A 21,939-nucleotide genomic window follows, 5' to 3' on the forward strand; every position below is an offset into this window, starting at 1 on the left:
AACCTTTCATCGACTGTCAGTACTCTTCTAATAAGGCTTCCCTCTGCTGTGTAAAAGAAAGTAAACTGTTGTTTGTCATATTTCTATATCATTTCCAAAGCTTTGTGCCTGCTTAATTTAACTTAGACTGGAGGGTAAAGCCTGAAGGTCACTACAGGACACACTGCAGCTACTTTAATAGCAGCAGTTCCAATATCAGTCCTGCCAAATTACTTAGGAAGGGCCTCTGAATTTGGCTATATCAGAAACAATTGCCTTTCATCTATGAGGCACTGGGTTTGGTCTTTAGCATAGCAACAAAACAGAAAAGAAAAAAGCTGATTTACCACTATTTAATCTATACTCTTTTATTTTTACTTTTTAGACAGAATCTCAATAAGCAGACCAGGTTAATCAAACTACATAGTATAAGCATTTTTTCCTTCGTGAAAGTTACAAAAATTCCCCATGTATCAGCACCTAGATTTCACAAATGTAATATAGTATGTACTTACAGCACTGAATTCTATTGAAAACACCAAGCAACTGACACTGGCATAATTGCTGACTATAGTCCCACACAGTTTCCACATATTTTATATGCATTCTTGTATGTCTGTTTGGCAGCATGCATTTTTATCAGAGGCAGAGATTTAAGAAATTGCTATGCTGCTAAAGATACAGACATATTCCATCACCACAAACAAAATTTCTTGTGTTACTCCTGTATATTTGTGACACTTAAACTCTGTTTCCTGGTAACTATTAATCTGTTCTGTGTCTCTACAGTTTATTCAATTTTTTAAATTTTATTTACCTTTATGTTATGTGCATTGATGTTTTGCCTGCATGTATGTCTATGTGAAAGTGTCAGATCTCGGAGTTACAGATAGTTGTGAGCAGCCATGTGGGTGCTGGGATTTGAACTGGGTCCTCTGGAAGAGCAATCAGCGCTCTTAACTGCTAAGCCATTTCTCCAGCCCCCAGTTTATTCAATTTAAAAAAACTATATAAATAGAATCAAAATAAATCTTTTAAAAGAGCAATTAAAAAAAAAAAAAAGGCTGGAGAGATGGCTCACTGGTTAAGAGCACTGTCTGCTCTTCCAGAGATCCTGAGTTCGATTCCCAACAACCACATGGGGGTTCACAACCATCCATCCTGGGATCTGATGCACTCTTCTGGCAAGCAAGTGTATGCAGATAGAATACTCACATATGTAAAATAAGTAAATAAAGAGCTATTTAGGGGCTAGAGAGATGGCCCAGTGGTTAAGAGCTTTGTCTGTTCTTCCAAAAGTCCTGGTTCAATTCTCAGCAACCACATGGCAGCTCACAACCATCTATAATGTGATCTGATGCCCTCTTCCGGCACGCAGGTGTACATGCAGATAGAGCACTCATACATAAAATAAATAAAAAGTTATTTAAAATAAATATATAAATAGAATTATACTGTGAGTTTTTTTTGCAATCAGCATACTTCCAAAGAAAACCAGGAAAACTGGGTGTGGTATTATACTAAGGACAGACCAAAATACCACAGAGAATCACACAAGTTGTTGCAAATATCAACTATTTGTTCCTTCTTACAGATGGGCAGTAGTACCCAATAACTATACTACAGAGTGTTTAACTATTAATCCACTTGAGTTGTTTCTAATTTGGGTTCATTAACAGTTATGAGTGTTGGTATTCAGATTATTGTGCATCTTAAACTTTGTTTATTGTTTCTTTTCCCCACTTCTTTTTAAAGATGCAGTCTCACTTTGTATCTCATATCTCATGTTGTATCTCATGATGAGTCACAGGCTGACCTTGAATGACAGTGATCCTCTTGAAGGCTGGGATTACAAGCAAGAATTGCCACCAAATGGCTTAAGACTCAGCATTTCTTAGTTTTACTTTGGTTTCTTTTTTTATGTTGTAGTCCATCCAAGTGAAATCAAAATTTAAAAATCTTGATTCAAAGCTTTCAAATTAAAATATGTCAACTATGCAAATATTATATAATTTTATTCTAGTTAAGTTAAAAGTAAACAAATACTTTAATCAAAAAATATTCAGTATAATTCTACCTGCTATGGTTATGTGCATGTCCTCCAAAGGCTATTTGTTAAAGCCTTTGTTGCCAATCCATTGTGCTGTTGGGAAGTGGCAGAAACTTTTTTCTTGTTTTCCCACCCCATCCCATCCCCGCTCTGTGTGGCTCTGGCTATCCTGGACTCTCTTTGTAGACCAGGCTAGCCTTGATCTCGCAGAGATCCATCTGGCTCTGCTTCCCCAAGTGCTGGAATTATAGGTGTGTGCCACTGGCTAAGTGGCAGAGACTTTTAAGCACGGTGGTTAGTTGGAAAAAAAAAATAGTTTACTACAGCATGGTTAATAGGGGAACATTTTGAGAAGCAGTCCTTTTCCAACTTTCACTTTCAATTAGAGCTTCTGTAAGATGAGGGTCTTCCTCCACCATGTGCTCCCACCATCCTTAAAAAAAATTAATGAGGTTGGAGGATGGCTCCACAGTTAAGAGCACTTGCTGTTCTTGCAGAAGACTTGGGTTCAGTTCTCAGCATGCACATCCTAAGGCTCACAGCTGCCTATAACTCCATTTTCAGGAGATTCAGTGCCCTCTTCTGAGGGCACCGACAGACAAGCAGGTACATGTACAAATATACATATAATAATTTTTTTAACTAACTCATCTTTCTAGATAACTACCTAGATATCTAGATATAAAATTCAAGACACTCAATATAAATTCAAGACATGTTACTAAAATGTTATCAGGTGTTGCTTATTTTTCAGGGTGACAAATTTGGGGTAATCTACTGAATTATTCTTTCTTCTTTCTGCAGAACTTTAATTTGTGTATGTGTTTGTGTGTGTGTGTGTGTGTGTGTGTGCATGTATCACATGACATGAATGCACATAGAGCTCCTGTTTTACTTTCTACCTTACTACCTTGTGACTAGTTTGTCACTGAACCTGAAGCTGGCTCTTTTGACTAGGCTGGCTTGCCAGAAAACTCCTGAACTCAACCTACCTCTACACCCTAGTGCTGAGAGTTACAGGCACATGCAGCCAAGGCTGGTTTTTTAAATCACTGTTGGAAATTCAAACTCAAGTCCTCATGATAAGAGAACATGCTCTTTCTCCAGTCATTTCCCCCATCCGGTATCACTTAATTTTAAACGAGAATGTGCTATAATTACAAAAACAGTATACTCTTTTGTTTTGTTTTCCACAATAGGGTTTCTCTGTGTGGCCCTTGCTGTCCTGGAACTCACTCTGTAGACCAGGCTGCTCTCAAACTCAGAGATCCACCTGCCTCTGCCTTCTGAGTGCTGGGATTAAAGGTGTGTACTACCATCACCTGGCACTATTCTTTTTAAATCAGAAAAACAGTAATTTGAGCACCAACATCTTATTTCCCCAGATGAAAAGTCATTTAAGAAGGATTTTTCTAGATTAGCAAAGAAAGTTCAATGCAAAAGTACAGCCATATCAACAAGCACACAAAACAGAAGCTCTCCAGATGTGCATTTTCTCTCTTTTAGCTAAATCAATATACTCCTCCAATCATAAACATGTATATGATGTCTATAAAGAAAAACTCCAAAGGCTCATACCTTCACAACAGGATGGCCACCAGTAGAGGCTTTCACTGCCCCTCGGCTACCTTCAGTTTCATAATGGGCTCGATGATGAGTTTTAGGTTGCACTTCTATTTTCAATTCACATTGTCCAAAGTGAGTTGGTAAAGGCCAGTCTAATGGAGGTAATGAAGATGTGCTATAAACAAAACACACAAACAATTTTATCACATTGTCACTACCGAGATGACTTAAAGATTCAAAGCATTTCTTTGCCAGTTCAGTATCCCCCCCCCACAAGTGGTTTTAAAAAACAAACTATTCCAAAATCAACTTATTTCACTTAGTAAGTTACAGTACTGATCATGGTAGGTATTTAATAGGCTACTTTTTGTTTTTGGAGACAAAGTTTCTCTGTGTAGCCTTAGCAGTCCTGGAACTCCCTCTGTAAAACAAGCTGGCCTCAAACTTAGAGATGCAGAACTCAGAGATCCACCTGCCTCTGGCTCCTAAGTGCTAGGATTAAAGCTACTACCTGGCATCACTTCCAACAGGCTTTAGTCAATTTCTTACAGCAAAGATATTTATCCATATCTGTATATATCGATATATATTAATATATATTTCTATTTATTTATTTTTATTTAATGTGTATGAGTGTTTCATCCATATGTATGCCTGTGTACCATATGCATGCCTAATACCTGCAAAGGCCAGAAGAGGGCATTATAACCCTTAGAGCTTGAGTTACAGATGGCTGTCAGCTGCCTGTCAGTGCTGGGAATCGAATCTGGATCCTCTAGAAGGGCATCAAGTACTATTAACCACTGAGCAATCTCTCCAGGCCCCAAGATTAAGTACCTTCAAAAATCTAAATGTTTATGTTTTTTTAAGTACTTATCTCTCTCCCATCTGATATGGATCTGTGGAAAGAAATCTTTCATGTTTATGGGCCTCCTCCACTTTCTATCATTTCATTCTTCTTCTGAAAAACTGCTTATCTCAAGCAATCCACTGTGATTGAAGAGGAGTGTAGTTTCAGTACATAACTGCCTGAAATAAACATAAAGCATCTCTAGTATTTTTTTAAAAGGCTAATATTTCCCTTGGTTAATAAGAATTTAAACAGTATAAAGACCTAAAGATTAATTTAGATATATTAATATAGAAAATATTATGAGGACTTGAGAGACTGTTCAGAAGGAAGTGCCTGGCATTCTATAATGAGGGCTTTGGTTCAAATCCCCAAACATACATAAAAGCCAGCACAGTGGCCCAAGCCTGTAATCCCAGCACTGGGGAGGTAGACAGGCCTCAAAGAGAGATCCTATCTTTTAAAACCAAGAGGAAGTTGGGCAGTTGTGGTGCACATCTGATGCTCTGGAGGCAGAAGTAGGCAGATCTCTGAGTTCAAGGCCAGCCTGGTCGGCAGAACAAGTTCCAGGACAGCCAGGGATAAATACAGAAACCTTGTCTCAAAAAAGCAGAAACCAAACCAAACAAAACAAACAAACAAACACCAAGTGAAGAAGAAAATGAGAAACGAGGAAGATATCCAACGTCAACCTCTGGCATCCACATACACATACATGCACACATGTACACATAAACACACAAAATATAGAACAGAAAAATTACTTACATATCTACAGGTCAAACAGTAATAGACACAAAGCTCAGTTAGTAGAATTCTTGCCTGGCTTGCAAGAAAACCTGAGTTTGAATCCTAGCACTACATAAAACTAGGTGTAGTAGCACATACCTGTCAGCCCAAGAACTTAAGAGGTGAAGGTAGGAAGGTCAGAACTTCGGGGCCATTGTCAGTTATATAGCCAGTCATGGCTACATAAGACCCAGTCTCAAAGAAAGAAATCAAGACTGCTGAAGGATTCAAAACAAAACATACCGCAGCTATTTTGGGAGGCTAGAGCAGCATGATCACACATTTTGGGTCAGCATGGGTCAACACAGACAGACAGCAAGATACTGTCTCAATTAAATAAATATTTAAAAAGAGATTGTGTGAGAAAATGCTTGCTATCAATAGGACAAAGCAAGAATAAAGTACCTGCCATGCTATGCACACATAAGGACCTGAGTTCAATCCCCAGAACCCACATAAAGGTATACAGTAAGAATCAACTCCAACTCCAGAAAGTTGTTCTCTAAACAGCAAAATAAGGTATTACACACATGCCCACATTCATACACATCACCCCTAAGCATGCACGCACACGCGCGCACGCACACACACACGCACGCACGCACGCACGCACGCACGCACTCGCACATACACTTTTTTTTAAAGCCAGCAGTTTGGTAAGCTCTAGATCAATAAAAAAAAAAAAAAAAAAAAACAAAAAACCTTGTCTCAAAAAACAAGATGTAAAAAAAAAAAAACAAAAACAAAAAACCCAAGATGCACAGCTAGGTGTGGTGGCACAGGAAAAAAAAAAACAAGATGTTTGGCTCAGCGTTGTGGCACATGACTTTAATCCTTGCAATGGAGGCAGGGGCAGGGGTAGAGGCAGAGGCAGGCAGATCTCTGAGTTAGAGATCAGCCTGGCCTACAAGAATGAGTTCCAGGAGAACCAGGATACACTGAGAAACCCTGTCCCAAAAAACAAACAAACAAACAAAAAAACCCAACATTACAAGACTCCCAAGAAACAACATCCATGACTGTCTTCTGGCCTCCACATAAACACACACACATACACGCTCCCACACACACACACACACACATAAATTCTTCAAAATATGCAAATTCACAATTAACTTATCAGTAACATCATTAATAAAATAACCCACCTGTACAATAATCTTTTCTAGACAAGGAAATTCTTAAGAATCCTTAAGCGTCATTGACTATTACTTATAGTTCAGTTATATTTTTCTTCACTTATATACTTTAAAATGTAACTTTAGTCAATTTAAAAACACTTTTAAGACTTAAAGGGAAATAAAAAGGACTTCTAAGTTATTTGACCAGTAGAATTAATTTTTTTTTTAAATGAAGAACATGAAGGATAAGAGCAGGAAGAGGGAAAAGAGAAGGAAGGAGAGAAAAGAAGAGAAAGGAAAGGGAAAAAAGAGAGGAAGGGAAGGAAGGAAGGAAAGGAAAAAATGGAGGCAGTAGTCAAACATAGATAAGGTAGTTATACAATGCAAATGACCTGTAAGCATGAAAAAGTGATCAGCAGCCATTTCTATCAACTCACCGAAATATAGGGGTGTGGCCAGGCTTTGGTTTGCTCCAGGTAAAGGGAGAAGGAACTGAAAGAAATTGGTCACCAGATGAATCTTTCTTTAAAGGATACTGAGATCCAAGGCCATCATCTACTGAAGTCTCCCGGGATGGTGATAAGCTCCCTGGATCATCTGAACAGATCTCTAATTTTCCTGGTAGTATGGCAGCTTGATCTTCAGAAGTCTTCCTTGTTTTCAAAGGGATATCAGTCTCTACAGAGTACTGAAATGGAAACGGTGCAGAGCCAAGGCCTGACCCAGTGTGGACAGAAGCAGTAAGCCAGGTATCTTCTGTTACACTTCCTCTAGGGGAGTGACCAGGGGAAGGAACAGGTGAGTGATGAGGTGAAAGGGAACCAGCGTAGCATACTTCAGCACTGGAGTGCCGTCGTTTACCACAGGGAGAAGTGGGCCTTGATGAAGGTCCTGAGGCTGGTCTAGGGCTCAGCCAATTCTCATCAGTGATACTGGATCTAGGAGAATGGCAAGGAGATTGCCTAGGTGACAAGGAGTGTCCAGGTCCATACTGCTGATGCCAGGAGTCTTCTCCAGGGCAGCCTCCTGGAGAGCCACCTGGAGAAGTCAGAGGTGAGCCAAGAGTAAATCGAGCAGCAGCTTCATTCAACTCTGAGTCCACATCATCATAAATGTGTGAGAGAGATTCACAAGAAGATGCATCTGAGAACCAGCTCCTAGAAGAAATGCTGCTGGCAGGACTAGGACTAAGGGAAGATTCCCGGTAGGATGGCTCAAGTGGAAGATAGAGATGATCTCTAGAAGGCCTTTCCAAATATTCCCTTTCTGGGTCATTTATATGTAGGTCATCTTCATGTGCATCTGTTCCTTGATGACAATTAGGAGAGATGGATGTAATTTGAATACTTGGGCACTCAAAGGGCTTGGGACCACCTAATGGGCTATATTTAGATTCAGGAATATCACCAGTTCCTTCATAATTTTTGTGACCTTGAAGTTGAAATGATGGTGACAAAACAGAAGAGTGAGGCTGCAGCAGTCCATGATGTGGTAAACCAAGTGATGAGTTTAAAGTAGATGGAGGTGGATCTACATTAAAGATGTAAATGGATGCACAATCATCTGGCTCAAGATCTATGAAAAAGAAAAAAAAAAAAAAACACAACCAAAAAGGTCAACATAAGAAATTGGAAGATGCAAGTGTATAAATTACTAGATAAAAAAGCAGTAATAACCCTGAGAGAAAAAATCTGGACACCAAAATGCATGTCATTAGTTTACTAACAGGCTGGGTACAGTGATTCTTATCTGCTAATTCAACACATAGGCAGGAGGACTACTGAGAGTCCAACGCCTATCTTAGCTAAGTTGGGGAGTTTCAGCTTTAGGTTTTATTGTTTTGAGAAAAGGTTTTTCTGTGTAGCCCTGGCTGTACTGAAACTCACTCTGTAGCCCAGGCTGACCTTGAACTCACAGAGATATGTCTGCTCTTATGAGTACTAGGATTAAAGGCATGTGCCACTCCTGCCTAACCAGCTTAAGCTATCTGATCAGATCACACATCTCAACAAGAACAAAGGTTGACTTTTTTAATGAATTTATTTATTTTCGAAGATATGCATGAATATTACATATGAAAATAATTATGTGTGTGAGCATAATTATATATGCTCTCTCAAACACAAATAATAACAATAATAATTTTTAAAGCCACAGAACTATAAGATAATTGGACCAGCAAGATGGTTTTAGGGAAAAGATGCTCCCTGCCAAGCCCAATGACCTGAGATCAAGCTCTGAGGTCTACATATATGAAAGAACCACCTCTGCACATTGTCCTATGACTTCCATATGAGCACTGTGGCATATGCACACACATATACAAAACTATATTTAATTAAAGATTTTAGAAATTTTATTTCATTTTTTGTGTGTTTGCCTGTATTTATATTATACACCCCATGTGTACAGTGCCCTTGGAAGCCAGAAGGCAGCATCAGGTCCCCTGGAACTGGAGTTACAGAAGGTTATAGTCACTTTGTGGATGCTAGAAACAGAACCTAGACCCTCCACAAGAGTAGCAGGTGCTTTCAACACTGACTCATCTCTCCAGCCCTAAAGACCTTTTTTTTTAATGATAGAAATTGTGCTGTATTTGGCAATTGCAGTTCAAGAATGAAGGAAAAAGAGCCTTTGAAAACCACCTTGGGAGCCAGGTGGTGTTGGTGTATGCCTTTAATCCCAGCACTCGGGAGGCAGATATAGGTGCATCTTTTGAGTTGTAGGCCAGCCTGGTCTACAGAAAGAGTTTCAGGACAACCAGGGCTACACAGAAAAGCCCTGTTTTGAAAAACGAGAGTGGGTGCAAAGAGAAAAGCATCTTTGGGCTGGGAGAGTGTGAGGGTTCTTCATACTAGATTTTAGGAGACAGAAGAATTGCCAGTTCTAGGCCAGGCCATGATTCTGAGACCCATCTAGGCCACACAATGAGATTCTGTCTCAAAAACAGTACAGCAACGAAAGGTGGGTTTTATTACTTCCTAGTGGTTTGTTATCTGTTCTACCACTAACATTGACTTTGCCTCTTATTCACATCACTTACTACCTACAGGTCTCAGTTTCCTTCAGTAAAATTCAAGACTTTTCTTTTAGGAAGTGTATATAATTAACAAACACATCTTCTTCCCTGATAGTCATACCATCCAGCATTCATGTTTGGCCGGGCACAGTGGCACACACCTGTAATCCCAGCACTCAGGGAGGCAGAGGCAGGCAGATCTGAGTTTGAGGCCAGCCTGGTTTACAAAATGAATCCAGGACAGCCAAAGCTACGTAGAAGAAACCTGTCTCAAAAATACCAACCCCCCCCCAAAAAAAAAACAAATAAGCAAACAAATTCATGTCTGCACACAGCAGACCAGTTTACAAAAGCCACTAGATGGGGCTGGAGAGGTGTCTCATCAGTAGAGAGCTCTTGCAGAGAACCTGGGTTTGATTTGACTCCCAGCACCCATACTGCAGCTCACAAGGGCCTAAAACTCTAGTCCCAGGGTGGGCACAAGGCATGCACGTGGTACACTGACACATACCAGGCATAATATCTATACACATAAAGTAAAACAAAAAAGCAACCAGACACCACTAGATTCATTTACCTAAACAGAAAATAACCAACTGACAATTTTAAATTAGTTGATTATTAATCTCCATATATTTAGAATTCATTGTGTAATAGTACTTTCTGTGTTGGGATGAGAACTTGAATTCAAATCACCTACGGGGGAGGGCATGATTGCATGTATGTAACCTTAGCACCGAGGGCTGAGAGGCAGGCAGGTCTCATGAATTCCCAGCAGGTGAGACAGCCTAGCTGAAATGGTGAGCTTTTGGTTCATAGACAAGAGACCTTGTCTCAAGGCCCTAAGGTGAACAGCAAAAGAGGAAAATCCTGACATCCTCCACTAGCCTCTTCATGCATGGGAACATGGATGGGGACACAAACACACCTTAAAGTAGTACAAAAACAGGAACACAAAAGATAATGTACCGTACTCTGAAAATGATAGCAGCCATTCCAAGCACACTTTTTAACAGTTGTAAGATTTCAACTCTAGACTTCACAAATCTCCAGAATTACTTAATTTCTTAAAATGTTCTATCAGCCACCAGAGGGCCTAAGGAAAGCAAAGAATAACCTAGAGAACACAGATGGCATGCTCATGTCTTTACTAATAGTAAACCAGGGGCTGGCAAAATACAGCCTGTGAGCCAAATCAGTCCTACCACCTGTTTGTTTTCCTTTTTTTTTTTTTCTTTTAATGACAGCCTACAAACTAAGAATGGTTTTTAAAAGAAACTGTTTTATGAGATACAATAATGTGACTCAAATTCTGCTGTCCATAAATAAAATTTTATTGGAACTTGGCCACACTCAATGTGCTGTCCATGGTTACTTTCCCACAAAGATAGAGAAGAGTAACCATAAAAAAAAAAACACATAAATAGATAGCACACTGCTGCTTGAGACATAGTAATATGGTTTTGTTGTTTTGTGGTTCTCAGAACTGAACCTAGGGTGTTACAAATACTGGGCAAACATACTACACCAAGCTTATACCCAGACATTTTCATTATTGTTTCTGAGACTGAGAAGTAGGGGAGAGAGTGTCTCACTATGCATCTCTGACTGGTCTGCAAAGCTGGCCCAAAACTCTCGATATGCAAACCTCTTGCCTCTGCCTCTTGGGAAACCCCAGTAATTCCAGAACATGGATGGCTGAGGCAGAACTGCTGAAAGCTCAAGACAGCTTGGGTTACACTACAGAAAATTCAAGAGCAACCTAGACTCTATAGGAAGACTGTCTCAAAAACAGAGATGGAAGAGGGTGGGGAAAGAGACCCTCCCTCGAAAGAAAAATAAAAGCAGCAACAACAATCAATTAATAAATAAGCAAGTTGAACGTGGTAGCAAATGCTCATACTCCCAGTACTGGGAAGTAGAGGCAAAAAGTTAGAAATCCTAGATCACCCTTGGCTATATACACCTGGCTCCTCAATCCAGCTCAGTGGCTCATCTGAAATTCCAGTACTCAAGAGGCTGAGGCAGGAGAACTGGCACAAGTTCAAGGCCAGCCTGAGCTATGTAGTGAGTTCCAGACTAGTCTGAGCTACTATCTCAAAAAAGCAAAACAACAAAAAGAACAACTATGGATTAAGCAATTCTTCCCAGTTAAATATTCATGAGGAAAAAAACTGTCTATACAAAAACTTGTATACATATGTTTATAACAATATTATCTGAAATGGCCAAAAGGTAAAAAAATTTTTTTTCAAATATTTCCCACTAGATTAATGTAAAACCAAAATATGGTATATTCAATGAAATACAATAAGGAAGAATAAATGCTATGGTACCACACACTGCAACCCAACCTACTTAGCAGGCCAAAGCAACATAATAAGACTCTTTCTCAGTAAGAAAAGAAATGCTAGCCAGGCAGTGGTGGCACACATCTTTAATCCCAGCACTTGGGTGGCAGAGGCAAGCGGATCTCTGAGTTCGAGGCCAGCCTGGTCTAAGGGGTAAGTTCCAGGACAGCCAAAGCTACACAAAGAAATCCTGTCTTGAAAAAAAACAAGACAAAACAAAAAAAGAAAGAAATGCTGCTATAGATTAAATGAACCTTGAAAACACTCTAAGAGAAAGATACTGACACAAAGTCACACAATAATTACATTATGCCCTTTAAATTATATTTACAGAATTAGCAAATCCAGAATTAGGAAGAAGTGAAGGAAAAAATAAAAAACTAGCTGGGTACAAAGTTTTTTTAATGAGTGACTAACCCTACTCCTAAATTTCCACTCCTCCCACTCTAATTTTTCTCTAGGTAGTAAACGAAATTTTCTGACAACGTGGAAGAAGGAAGACTAAGAACCTGGGCAACCATACTGAAAACAGGATGATGAAATAAAGTCATTCTAAAACCTGAATATTGAAACACTAAGTGTTCTTCTGCTCCCATGGCTCACAACATAACATACTTATATTCTCTAGGCAAGAGACTGGCAGACTTTTCACTTGGGAATCTAATCAACCCAAGGAAAAAGAACTACAGATAATGACCTCAAAAGTAACCCAGTAAGAACCCCTACAACGAGGCCTGCAGTTAGCAAACATCACTTGTGAACACAGAACAATCAATGTAATTTTGCTGGTGTCCCATTTTAAGTGATAAGCAGATAATAACAATCACCGAAGAAGCTGAGAAAAGCTTCAAAACTTAACAGTCAAAAGCCAGGCATGCCCCTAACAAAAGCTAACTGGAGTCTGAGGGAGAGGATCTCAAATTTAAGATATAGTAAGCTTCAAACCAGCCTAAGTAAGCAGCAGAGCAAAACCATGACTCAAAAACAAAAAAAGGAAAATCAAACAAACAGGTGCTCATTTAAGATTAAACGGGAGCCAAGTGTGGCAATACAAGCCTGTAATACTAGCACGAATGAAGCTGGAGCAAAAGGATGTAAAATTCAAAGAGAGAGCCTGTCTCAAAGGTAAATAACCACCCAATATCCTCCTCTAGCTTTTGGGCTTGTGCTTGCACAAACACACACAAATAAACAAGTTGTTGAAAATACATTACAGCTTGAATATGAAAATGTACTGCAAGAGAAAATAACAAAAAGTAAGGTAATCTATTCCCATATTTTCATAATAAGCAAAGGCAATTCACATAAGGCATTCAGCCCAGTTTGATGGCATATGCCTGTAATCCCAGGACCCTGGAAACAAAACCAAAAGGATCACAGCAAGTTCAACACCACCAGCCTAGTCTACATAACAAGCTGCAGGCCAGCTTGGACATTCGGAGTGAGACCCTGCCTCAAAAAACAAAAACAAAAAACAAAACAAAAACAAAACCAAAGCTGGGCATGGTGGTACACACCTTTAATCCCAACACTCAAGAGGCAGAAGCAGACAGATCTCTGAGTTTGAGGGCAGCCTGGTCTACAGAGTGAGTTCCAAGACAGCCAGGGCTACACAGAGAAAGCCTGTCTCAGAAAAAATAAAAATAAAAAAACAAGCAGGGCTACAGAAATAACTAAATAATGTCTGTGGAGGTCAGAAGAGCATACTAGATCCCCTAGAACTGGAGTTACCAGTTAGTTGTGGGTGCTAGGAACCTAACCTGGGTCCTCTTCAAGAGCAATAACTCTTCACTGCTGAGCCATCTCCCTAATCCTTCATATTTCCTTTTTTTTAAAAAAGCTTTATTTATCTATGTATATGAGCACTCTATCTGCATATATGCCTGCATGACAGAAGAAAGCATCAGACAGAAGAGGGAATCAGATTCCATTACAGATGATTGTGAGCCACCATTTGGTTGCTGGGAATTGAACTCAGGACGTCTGGAGGAGCAGCCAGTGCTCTTAACTGCTGAGCCACCTCTCCAGTCCCCATCCCCTTCTTAAAATGGTGACTCAATTTAATTAGGGTTACTTGAGGCAAGAGTGAGTTATTATTTAAAGGAGCATGAAGAGCTTACTGGTAGTGACTCTACCTTTAAAAAGGTTAAGATCTCATGAGTCTCTTCCCTTAGAGCATTATTTTCTAAACTGAGTATTTTTCCTACCTGTCACTTTAAAGAGCGTGAAGGGCTTTGTAGAGAGACCTAGTCTCAAAAAAAAAAAAAGATATAAAATCAATGCAACTTCAGAGCTCATATAATTCTATCCATTTTTAATTATGATAAAGTGTATCATAATTAAGTCCAGGACTGACACTGCCTGTAATCAAAGGATAGCCCAGAGATAATAACAACCACCAAACATGGTTAGCCAAAATAAAATAAAAAAAAAATTCAATAATGATGTTCTGCTATACTCATAGATCAATGACTAGTCCAGTCATCATCAGAGAGGCTGCCTCTGGCAGATGATGGAAGTGGATGCAAAGACCCACAGCCAAACATTAGGCTGAGACAAAACCCAGGTTGGAGGTCTCCACCAAGTCACCAGGTCCCTCTCCTCAGAGCTCATGGAAGACGGGAGGAGGAATTGTGGGAGTGAGAGGGTCAAGGGCAGCTGTTGAGCATGGCCTCCAGAATCAACTAAGCAGGGTTCATGGAAGGGAGGGATTTGGTGGAAAGAGAAGGTGGGGTAACTAGGAGAAATGGAGAGAGGAGAAGCTGGGTTAGGATGTGTTGTATAAGAGAAAAATGAATTAATTATAATAAAAGAATAGAGATGTAAAAAATTCACCCCAAATTACAAAATTACACACGCATAACACACCACACAAACACACACACATACACTTGTTTTTCTAGACAGTGTTTCTCTGTGTAGTTCTGGCTGTCCTAGAACTCACTTTGTAGACCAGGCTGGCCCAGAACTCTGAAATCCATCTGTCTCTGCCTCCCAAGTACTGGGATCAAGCATATACCACCACTGCCTAGCTAAGAAATAACAAAAGTCTAAAGCACTGACAAAAAGAACTTTTGACAGATGATCCCACATTAAAAACCAGGCTGACCTAGAACTTACCATGAAGCTAAGGTTAGACTCAAACTCACAGCAGTCCTCTTGCCTTAGCTTCTCATACACTAGAACTGCAGACATAAAGCCATTAGGCTTGGCTGAAATGTGTGTTTTAGATGCAAAAGCTCTTACCTGCTGCTAGCAGCAAGACATACTGAAACTGTATATTTTGTAGGAAATGAAACTTTTAAGTTACTGCTTATGTGTGTCTGGGATTTTCAGTCTTTCATTGAATTACAGTTCCTTTCACACACAAACACCAATGTGTTAACCAGAACTTTCCAAACAAAATTCAGCTAAAGGTAAGCTATCAATTCACAGGCTATCTTACTTAAATCTTGTATCTCCAATTGTTTTTTTTTGTTGTTGTTGTTTTGCCAAAAGCTTGCCAACTACAAGCAAGTAGGAAAGTTGCATAATATAAATATATACATACAAAAAAAGCTTGCTCTTGTTTGTGTCTCTTTTTAAGCCTCCCTAAATAAAATTCACTCCTCTGTTACTTGAACCTCATATGGCATGTCTGGGCAAATTTGATGACTTGGATTCAGTTTTAGAAGCCAGGCTTCCTGCCAAGTCTGCTGTGTCTATTCTCCTTAGCCACCAAGATAGCTTTAAACACCTTCCTTATTCATGTTACTGCTGTGACCAAACTACAGCATACTATCAAATAGGGCTCAAGCTACTCAGGTTTCCTACCTCTTGGGAGTAATGTGATTGCCCTCACTGCATTATTGCTTCCTCAGCCCCATCCCTACTTAAAATAAAATATTTTCAACTACCAATGATGAGAAAGAACTGGTAATACAACTCAGTATCTTCTTTTTAGAAGTTTTCATTTCATAGATGGAGCTATAACTAGTTATATCATTCAAAAAAACGCCCTTGGATTATTCATACACTTGCATATGTACTCATGTACGCACTCCCACATTCTGATTAATAACTTTTTTAAAAAGGATTTTTATTGTGTGTGTGCACATACACGTGTGAAGGTGCCTTGAAAACCAGAGAGGATGTTGAATTCCCACACAGCTAAAGTTTCAGGTGGCTGCAAACTGTCCACTGTTGAACCAAACTCCAGCCCTCTGCAAAAGCAGCAAGCACTCTTAATCACTGAGCCATCTATTCCAGTTTATAATATCCATGTTTATGACTGAAGAAAAGCAAACAGTATAATTTCTCTCCAAAAATGTCCTTCTGCTTAGACTTAACTGGAAAAAATAAAGCAACCCTCAGAAGCAGCATTTGGACTATACCTTCCATAAAAATAACTATGACTGCAGTGATCTATGGATGCTACTCAAAGAAGTCTTAACAAAAAGTAAGATTTTTAAGCTAGAGATAAAGTTTAGTTGGTAGCCAGTGCTTGTCTAGCATGCAGAAGGCTCAGGGTTTTATCTCCAGTACCACATAAATTGAGTGTGGTACCCTGTAATCTCAACACTCTAAAGCAGGAGGATCAGAAGTTCAAGGTTACCTCTGGTTTACAAGGATACATGAGATCCTGTCTCAAGAAAAACAAAACAAGACAAAACGAAACACATTAAAGTTGATTCTGATGTACCCCACGCTAGCCTTGGACTTGATATGTAGCTAAAACTGGCCTTGTACTCTTGATCCCCTTGCTTTTACCTCCCAAGTGCTGGGATAACAAATGTACACTACCATACCTACCATTTTATTCCATAAAACTTTATTGAACTAATATCCCAGAATACTTGCCAAAATATCTCATCTGTATTAGCAAATGATTAGACCTTAGAAAGTATAGGAATAACAAAGTTTTTAAAGTTGTACCTCTAGGCTTAGGTACTTCTAGGTTTACATGCCTATAATCCCAACATTTGGGAAGCTGAGGCAGGGTTAAGAACTGAAGGACAAAGTCGCGCACACGCCTGTGATCCCAGCACATGGAAGCAGGGGCAGGCAGATCTCTGTGGAGTTCCAGACCAGTGTGGTCTACAAAGGCTACACAGAGAAACCCTGTCTTGAAAAACCAAAATAAATAAATAAATAAATAAAAGAACTAAAGAACAAAGTAGCACTGAGGAGGTAGGGACCAGTGGATCCCTGTTACACAAAGAAACCCTATTTCAAAACAAAACAAAAAAGAAAATTATCTTTTGAGACAAATCTATGTAGATCAAAAGATAAAGGATGGAACACCAGTATTTAACACCAGTGTTTCCTATGAAACAAGATAACCAGCAGCCACCTCAGGCTACTACAGCTAACCTTCCCTGCCATAGAACAGGGTTCCCTCAAACCATGAACCAAAGTAAATCTTTGAGCAAGTGGGATTTCTGAAGAATTCTGTTTCAGTTCTCTGAGATACTGCTTGTGGATGCTTGAGAAAGGGATGAAGACTCTTGTCAGAAACATCTGAACTGGAAGAACTTAACCAGAAGCCTCAAGACTATCAAGCCTAGGGCAGGCTCTAACTCCCACAGGGAAACACTGAGTAATGTAGACTGCTCTAAAATTAACACAAAGTGAGGCCTTTCTACCTTTTTAAGTGCCAAGTCACTATCTCCAGGAACCTGACTATTTTCATTGTAAAATATTTTAAAGAACAATTTTCACCTATTTCTGGAGGGCTGGAGCTGAAAGAAAGTTCTCTGAAGACTGGTACAATTTTAAATTGCATGGCAGACTGAAGTGAAATCAGTAGCAGTATCATTAGAGATGAGCCTTTAGAAATAAAAAGATTGGGGGTGCGGGGGTGCATGCCTTTAATCCCAGCACTTGAGAGGCAGACTCAGGAGGGTCTCTGTGTTCAAGGCCAGCCTGATCTACAAAGTGAGTTCCAGGACAGCCAATGCTACTCAGAGAAACCTGTCTCAATTAACCAAAACCAAATAAATAATTTTTAAAAAGAAAGAGAGAGAGAGACAGACAGAAAGAAAGAAAGAAAGAAAGAAAGAAAGAAAGAAAGAAAGAAAGAAAGAAAGAGACTGCAAAAAGAGCAAGCAAAATAAGCTAACAAAAATCACACAAAAACAAGGCGCATTCCCAAACACAATATGATGAAAACAAATGAATGTGGTCCAGCCAGGTGTTTGAGCAAGTAAAAGTGTTTGTCTCCAAGTCTACTGTCTGAGTTCAATCCCTGGAGCCCAGCACTGCCTCTCAAGTTTGCCGCAGACCTCTGCATGCAAGCTGTGGCAGTGCATGCACAGACAAAATAAATAATAAAAAAAAGAAAAAATTTTAAGATGAATATAGTTTTGTTTTATTGGCTTAAATTATTTTTTAGATTATTGTATGTATGTATGTATGTATGACGCATCAGTGTAAGCATGTGCTTGTCACAGAGTGCATATGGAGGTCAGAAAACAATCTTGGGAAAAGGTTCTTTCCTTACATCTTTACACAGAGTTCAGGGATTAAACCCAGGTCATCAGGGCCTTCTGACTGCCATGACATCCCTTATTTTATTGGTTTCTGGAGACAGAATCTAAGGTTGCCCAGGATGGCCTCAAATTTCTTTAACTAATAATTAGCGGCTAACCTCGAACTCTTGATCCTCTTGCCTTTACTATCCAAGTCTTAAGATTATAGGTATACATCATCATGCCTAATATAAGATCAATTTTAGTTAGTTTTTAGTTTGTTTGTTTGTTTGTTTGATATAACCCTGGCTGGCCTGGAACTCAAAGAGATTCTTCTGCCTTTGCTCCTTAAAGTGCCCCAGTCTGAGGCAGGGTTTCTCTGTGTATCTCTGGCTGTCCTGGAACTTGCTCTGTAACTAGACTGGCCTCAAACTCAAGAGATGTTCCTGCCTTTGCCTCCTGAGTGCTCTGATTACAGAAGCGTGCCACCACTGCCCAGCTAGATCAATGATTTTTAACAAAACAATTATCACTCTCACTTTCCCACCCCTAACCCCACTGGGTTTTTCCTCATTCTCACTAAAATACTCTTGCTCACTTATCTCTATCACACAACTTTGCTAGGATCCCTAGGAGCACCCTTCAATCCCTACCAAGAAAAGTGTGAAACAAACAGAATATCAGCAATGCATGGTGGCCTACACCTGGAATCCCAGCACTGAAGAGATAGAGGTAGGAGTACAGGAAACTTAAGATTTTCTTCAGCTACACCAAGAAAGAGTTCTAGGTCAGCTTGGGTTACAGGAGACCCTTTCTCAAACAGACAGACACAAGATAGACAGACAAACCAGCTAAGGCTGGTGATACACTCCTTTAATCCCAGCACTTTAAGGAGCAAAGGCAGAAGAATCTCTTTGAGTTCCAGGCCAGCCAGGGTTACATCAAACAAACAAACAAAAAAAAAACAGTAACAACAACAAAAAAACCTAACTATATAAAGTCAAGCATAATGTTCTACGCTTGTAATTCCTGTATTTGGAAGATGGAAGATCAGGAGTTCAAAGTCAGTCTTGGTTATACAACCCAGCTTGGCATACACAAGACCCTACCTCAAAACAAAACAAACTCATACACAAGAGAATATTAAACTATTCTTCCATGTAAACAATAAAATGTTAAACACTGACTCAATCACTCATTATAATTCTCACTGTATCTACAGTCTACAAAAAAAACTAGTCTATGATATGAAAACATGAATTAGCAGCAACAATCAAATTCTCTTTTATGATACCTAATAAGTTAGCTGTACAAATATTACAGAAAATCCTAAAAAGCAACTTCCCTTTTTACAACTTGACTTTAAATAGCCAATCATACTTGTATGACTATTGAATCAAAGCAAAATAACACCAGTATTTATACAAGAAAAGAGCTAAGTGTTATTATAAAGATCTTCCAAGGAACCTAGATTAGATTTCCAGTACCAACATGATGGCTCACAACCATTTGAAATTGCAGTAACAGAGGAATCTCATGCCAACTTATGGCTTCTAAAAACACATATATATGGTGTGCAAATATACACAAAAACATCCATATATATAAAATAAATGTTAAAAACATTATAAAGACTAAAATAAGAATATCTAATACCAAATACTCCAACACATGTCAGTTTTTATTTTAAAAACATTTATTTTCTTTTTTTTTTTTTTTTTAAGATTTACTTAGTCCTTACATATACAGCATTCAGTCTGAAGGCCAAAAGAGGGCACCAGATCTCATTATAGATGATTGTGAGCCACCATGTGGTGGTTGGGAATTGAACTCAGGACCTTTGGAAGAACAGCCAGTGCTCTTAACCTCTGAGCCACCTCTCCAGCCCCTCATGTCAGTTTTTAAAAAGGATTTTATTATTTTAAATCTTTTGTGTATGTGTGAGTATATGCATGTGAGTGCAGATGTCCTCAGAGGCCAAAGGCGTGAGATCTCCCTGGAGCTGGAGTTACAAGCAGTTGTGTGTTGCTTGACATGTGTATTAACCCATTTACAAGATGAACAAAAGCCTTGAGTGAAATAAAAACTGAGCTGGGCATGGTGTTACAGGTCTGTAATCCTGCATAAGGGAAAATGAGACAGAAGATTATAAATTCAAGGCCAGCCTTGACTACACAGTAAGACTACCTCAAAAATAAAAAATACTGGGACATTAGAAGAGAATTGATGAAAGACATAGTAAATGATATTGAATATATAATCAATGATAGACAAAGTAAAAATAAGGTAAATTACAGCCAAAAGCTGTATCTAAGGAAAAAAATCCTCAAGTTTACACATAAAAAAAACCCGTGTAGTAGGAGTAGCTAAGGTAGTTCAAGAATAGCCTGGGCTACATAAGAAACTTTCTCTTTAAAAAAAAAAAAAGTATATTCAATATTTGATAAGACTATATAAAGTTAATTTCTTACAAAAAAATACATTATAAAGCAAAGGTATTTCTTCTCTTCAGAAACAGCAGTAGATAAGGTACTACACATAACATAGCATCCATTTCTTCTGCTGACCCTCATTTAGGACTAGAAAGACAGCTCAGCAGTTATGAGGACCCACAATGGGTGACTCACAACTGTCTATAACTAGTGGGAGATGGAGACAAGAGGATTGCTAGGGCTCATTGGCCACCAGCATAACTTTGAGTTCAGTGAAAGATCGTGTCTTCAAGGGAATAAGGCAGACAGTGATAAAGTAGAAAACACTGCTCTTCCTTCTCTGTCCTGTGTGCACCTGGACACACACACACTAAAGCATACACACAAAAACTTTGAGTGTATTAAAGCTTATGTTTTGTGGAACACTGTCTTAAATAAACAAACTGAAACTGAAAGCTAGGCACATGTAGTAAGACATGGCTATAATTCCAGCATTTGGGAAGAAGTAGGAGGATCACACGAGATGGTTCCAAGTAAGAGTCCAAGGTCATTCTCTAGTACACTGTGAGAGCAGGACAGCTAGGAATACACAGTATGGTAAGACTTTATCCAAATTAAGAAGAGGAGAGAGTTCAGTAGGTAATGTAATTGCATTGCAAGTATTAGGATCTGACTTTGATTCCCAGAAGCTACGTAAAAATGCTGGAGTGGTGATACAGGCTTGTAATCTCAGCACCGGGAGGCAGAGACCTCTCCATATTAGCATCAAAGTTGGTGTGGTCTGCCTGCCTCTACTTCCTCTTAAAGTACTGGGTCACAAACATTGAGTTACAAATGCTTCGAAAGACTCTATTTACTGGGATATATGGTCAGTTTTAGGCTAGACACTAAGGAAATACAAAAACAAACAAACAAAAAAACCTCTATAGAAAAAAACAAAACAAAACCTCTATGTAGACCAGGCTGGCCTTGAACAGAGATCTCCATCTACCTCTGCTTCCCAAATACTAGGATTCAAGGTATAAGCCACCATGTTCAGCCGCCTCAAAGAACTTTTCAAAAATCTTTTCACTGTACAGAAATGCCAATTTGCTCTTACTGTTCTCAAACCTTCAGAGAAATGTAGAACCAAAGTAGGCCAAAATTACCAAGATCTGCTATGAAACTGACCTATTGGCCAAAGAACCAAAACAATGCTAATTACCATGAAAAAACAATGAGTTCTGATTCAAAACCTAAATGGGATTTACTCATTAAAATTCCACAACTGTATTAAATAAAATAGTTGGGTATGGTGTCTCACATCAGTAACCCCAGTACTCCCAGAGGCTGA

The 21,939-nt window shown here is 39.1% G+C and overlaps 1 protein-coding gene across 2 annotated transcripts in view; it reads right to left on the reverse strand.

The window, feature by feature from the left end:
- The window catches only part of Nfatc3 (nuclear factor of activated T cells 3), a 72,041-nt gene that overhangs the window by 47,838 nt on the left and 2,264 nt on the right, over positions 1-21,939 (reverse strand). For both annotated transcript variants that reach the window (XM_060392040.1, XM_060392041.1), the window contains exons 2-3: positions 6,793-7,930; positions 3,608-3,770 (exon numbers count right to left, since the gene is read on the reverse strand). In XM_060392040.1, the coding sequence (XP_060248023.1) occupies positions 3,608-3,770; positions 6,793-7,930 (1,301 nt within the window). The remainder of the gene's footprint in view (positions 1-3,607; positions 3,771-6,792; positions 7,931-21,939) is intronic.

The sequence above is a fragment of the Meriones unguiculatus genome, chromosome 10 (genome assembly GCF_030254825.1).
Source record: "Meriones unguiculatus strain TT.TT164.6M chromosome 10, Bangor_MerUng_6.1, whole genome shotgun sequence".
Taxonomy (NCBI): Eukaryota; Metazoa; Chordata; class Mammalia; order Rodentia; family Muridae; genus Meriones; species Meriones unguiculatus.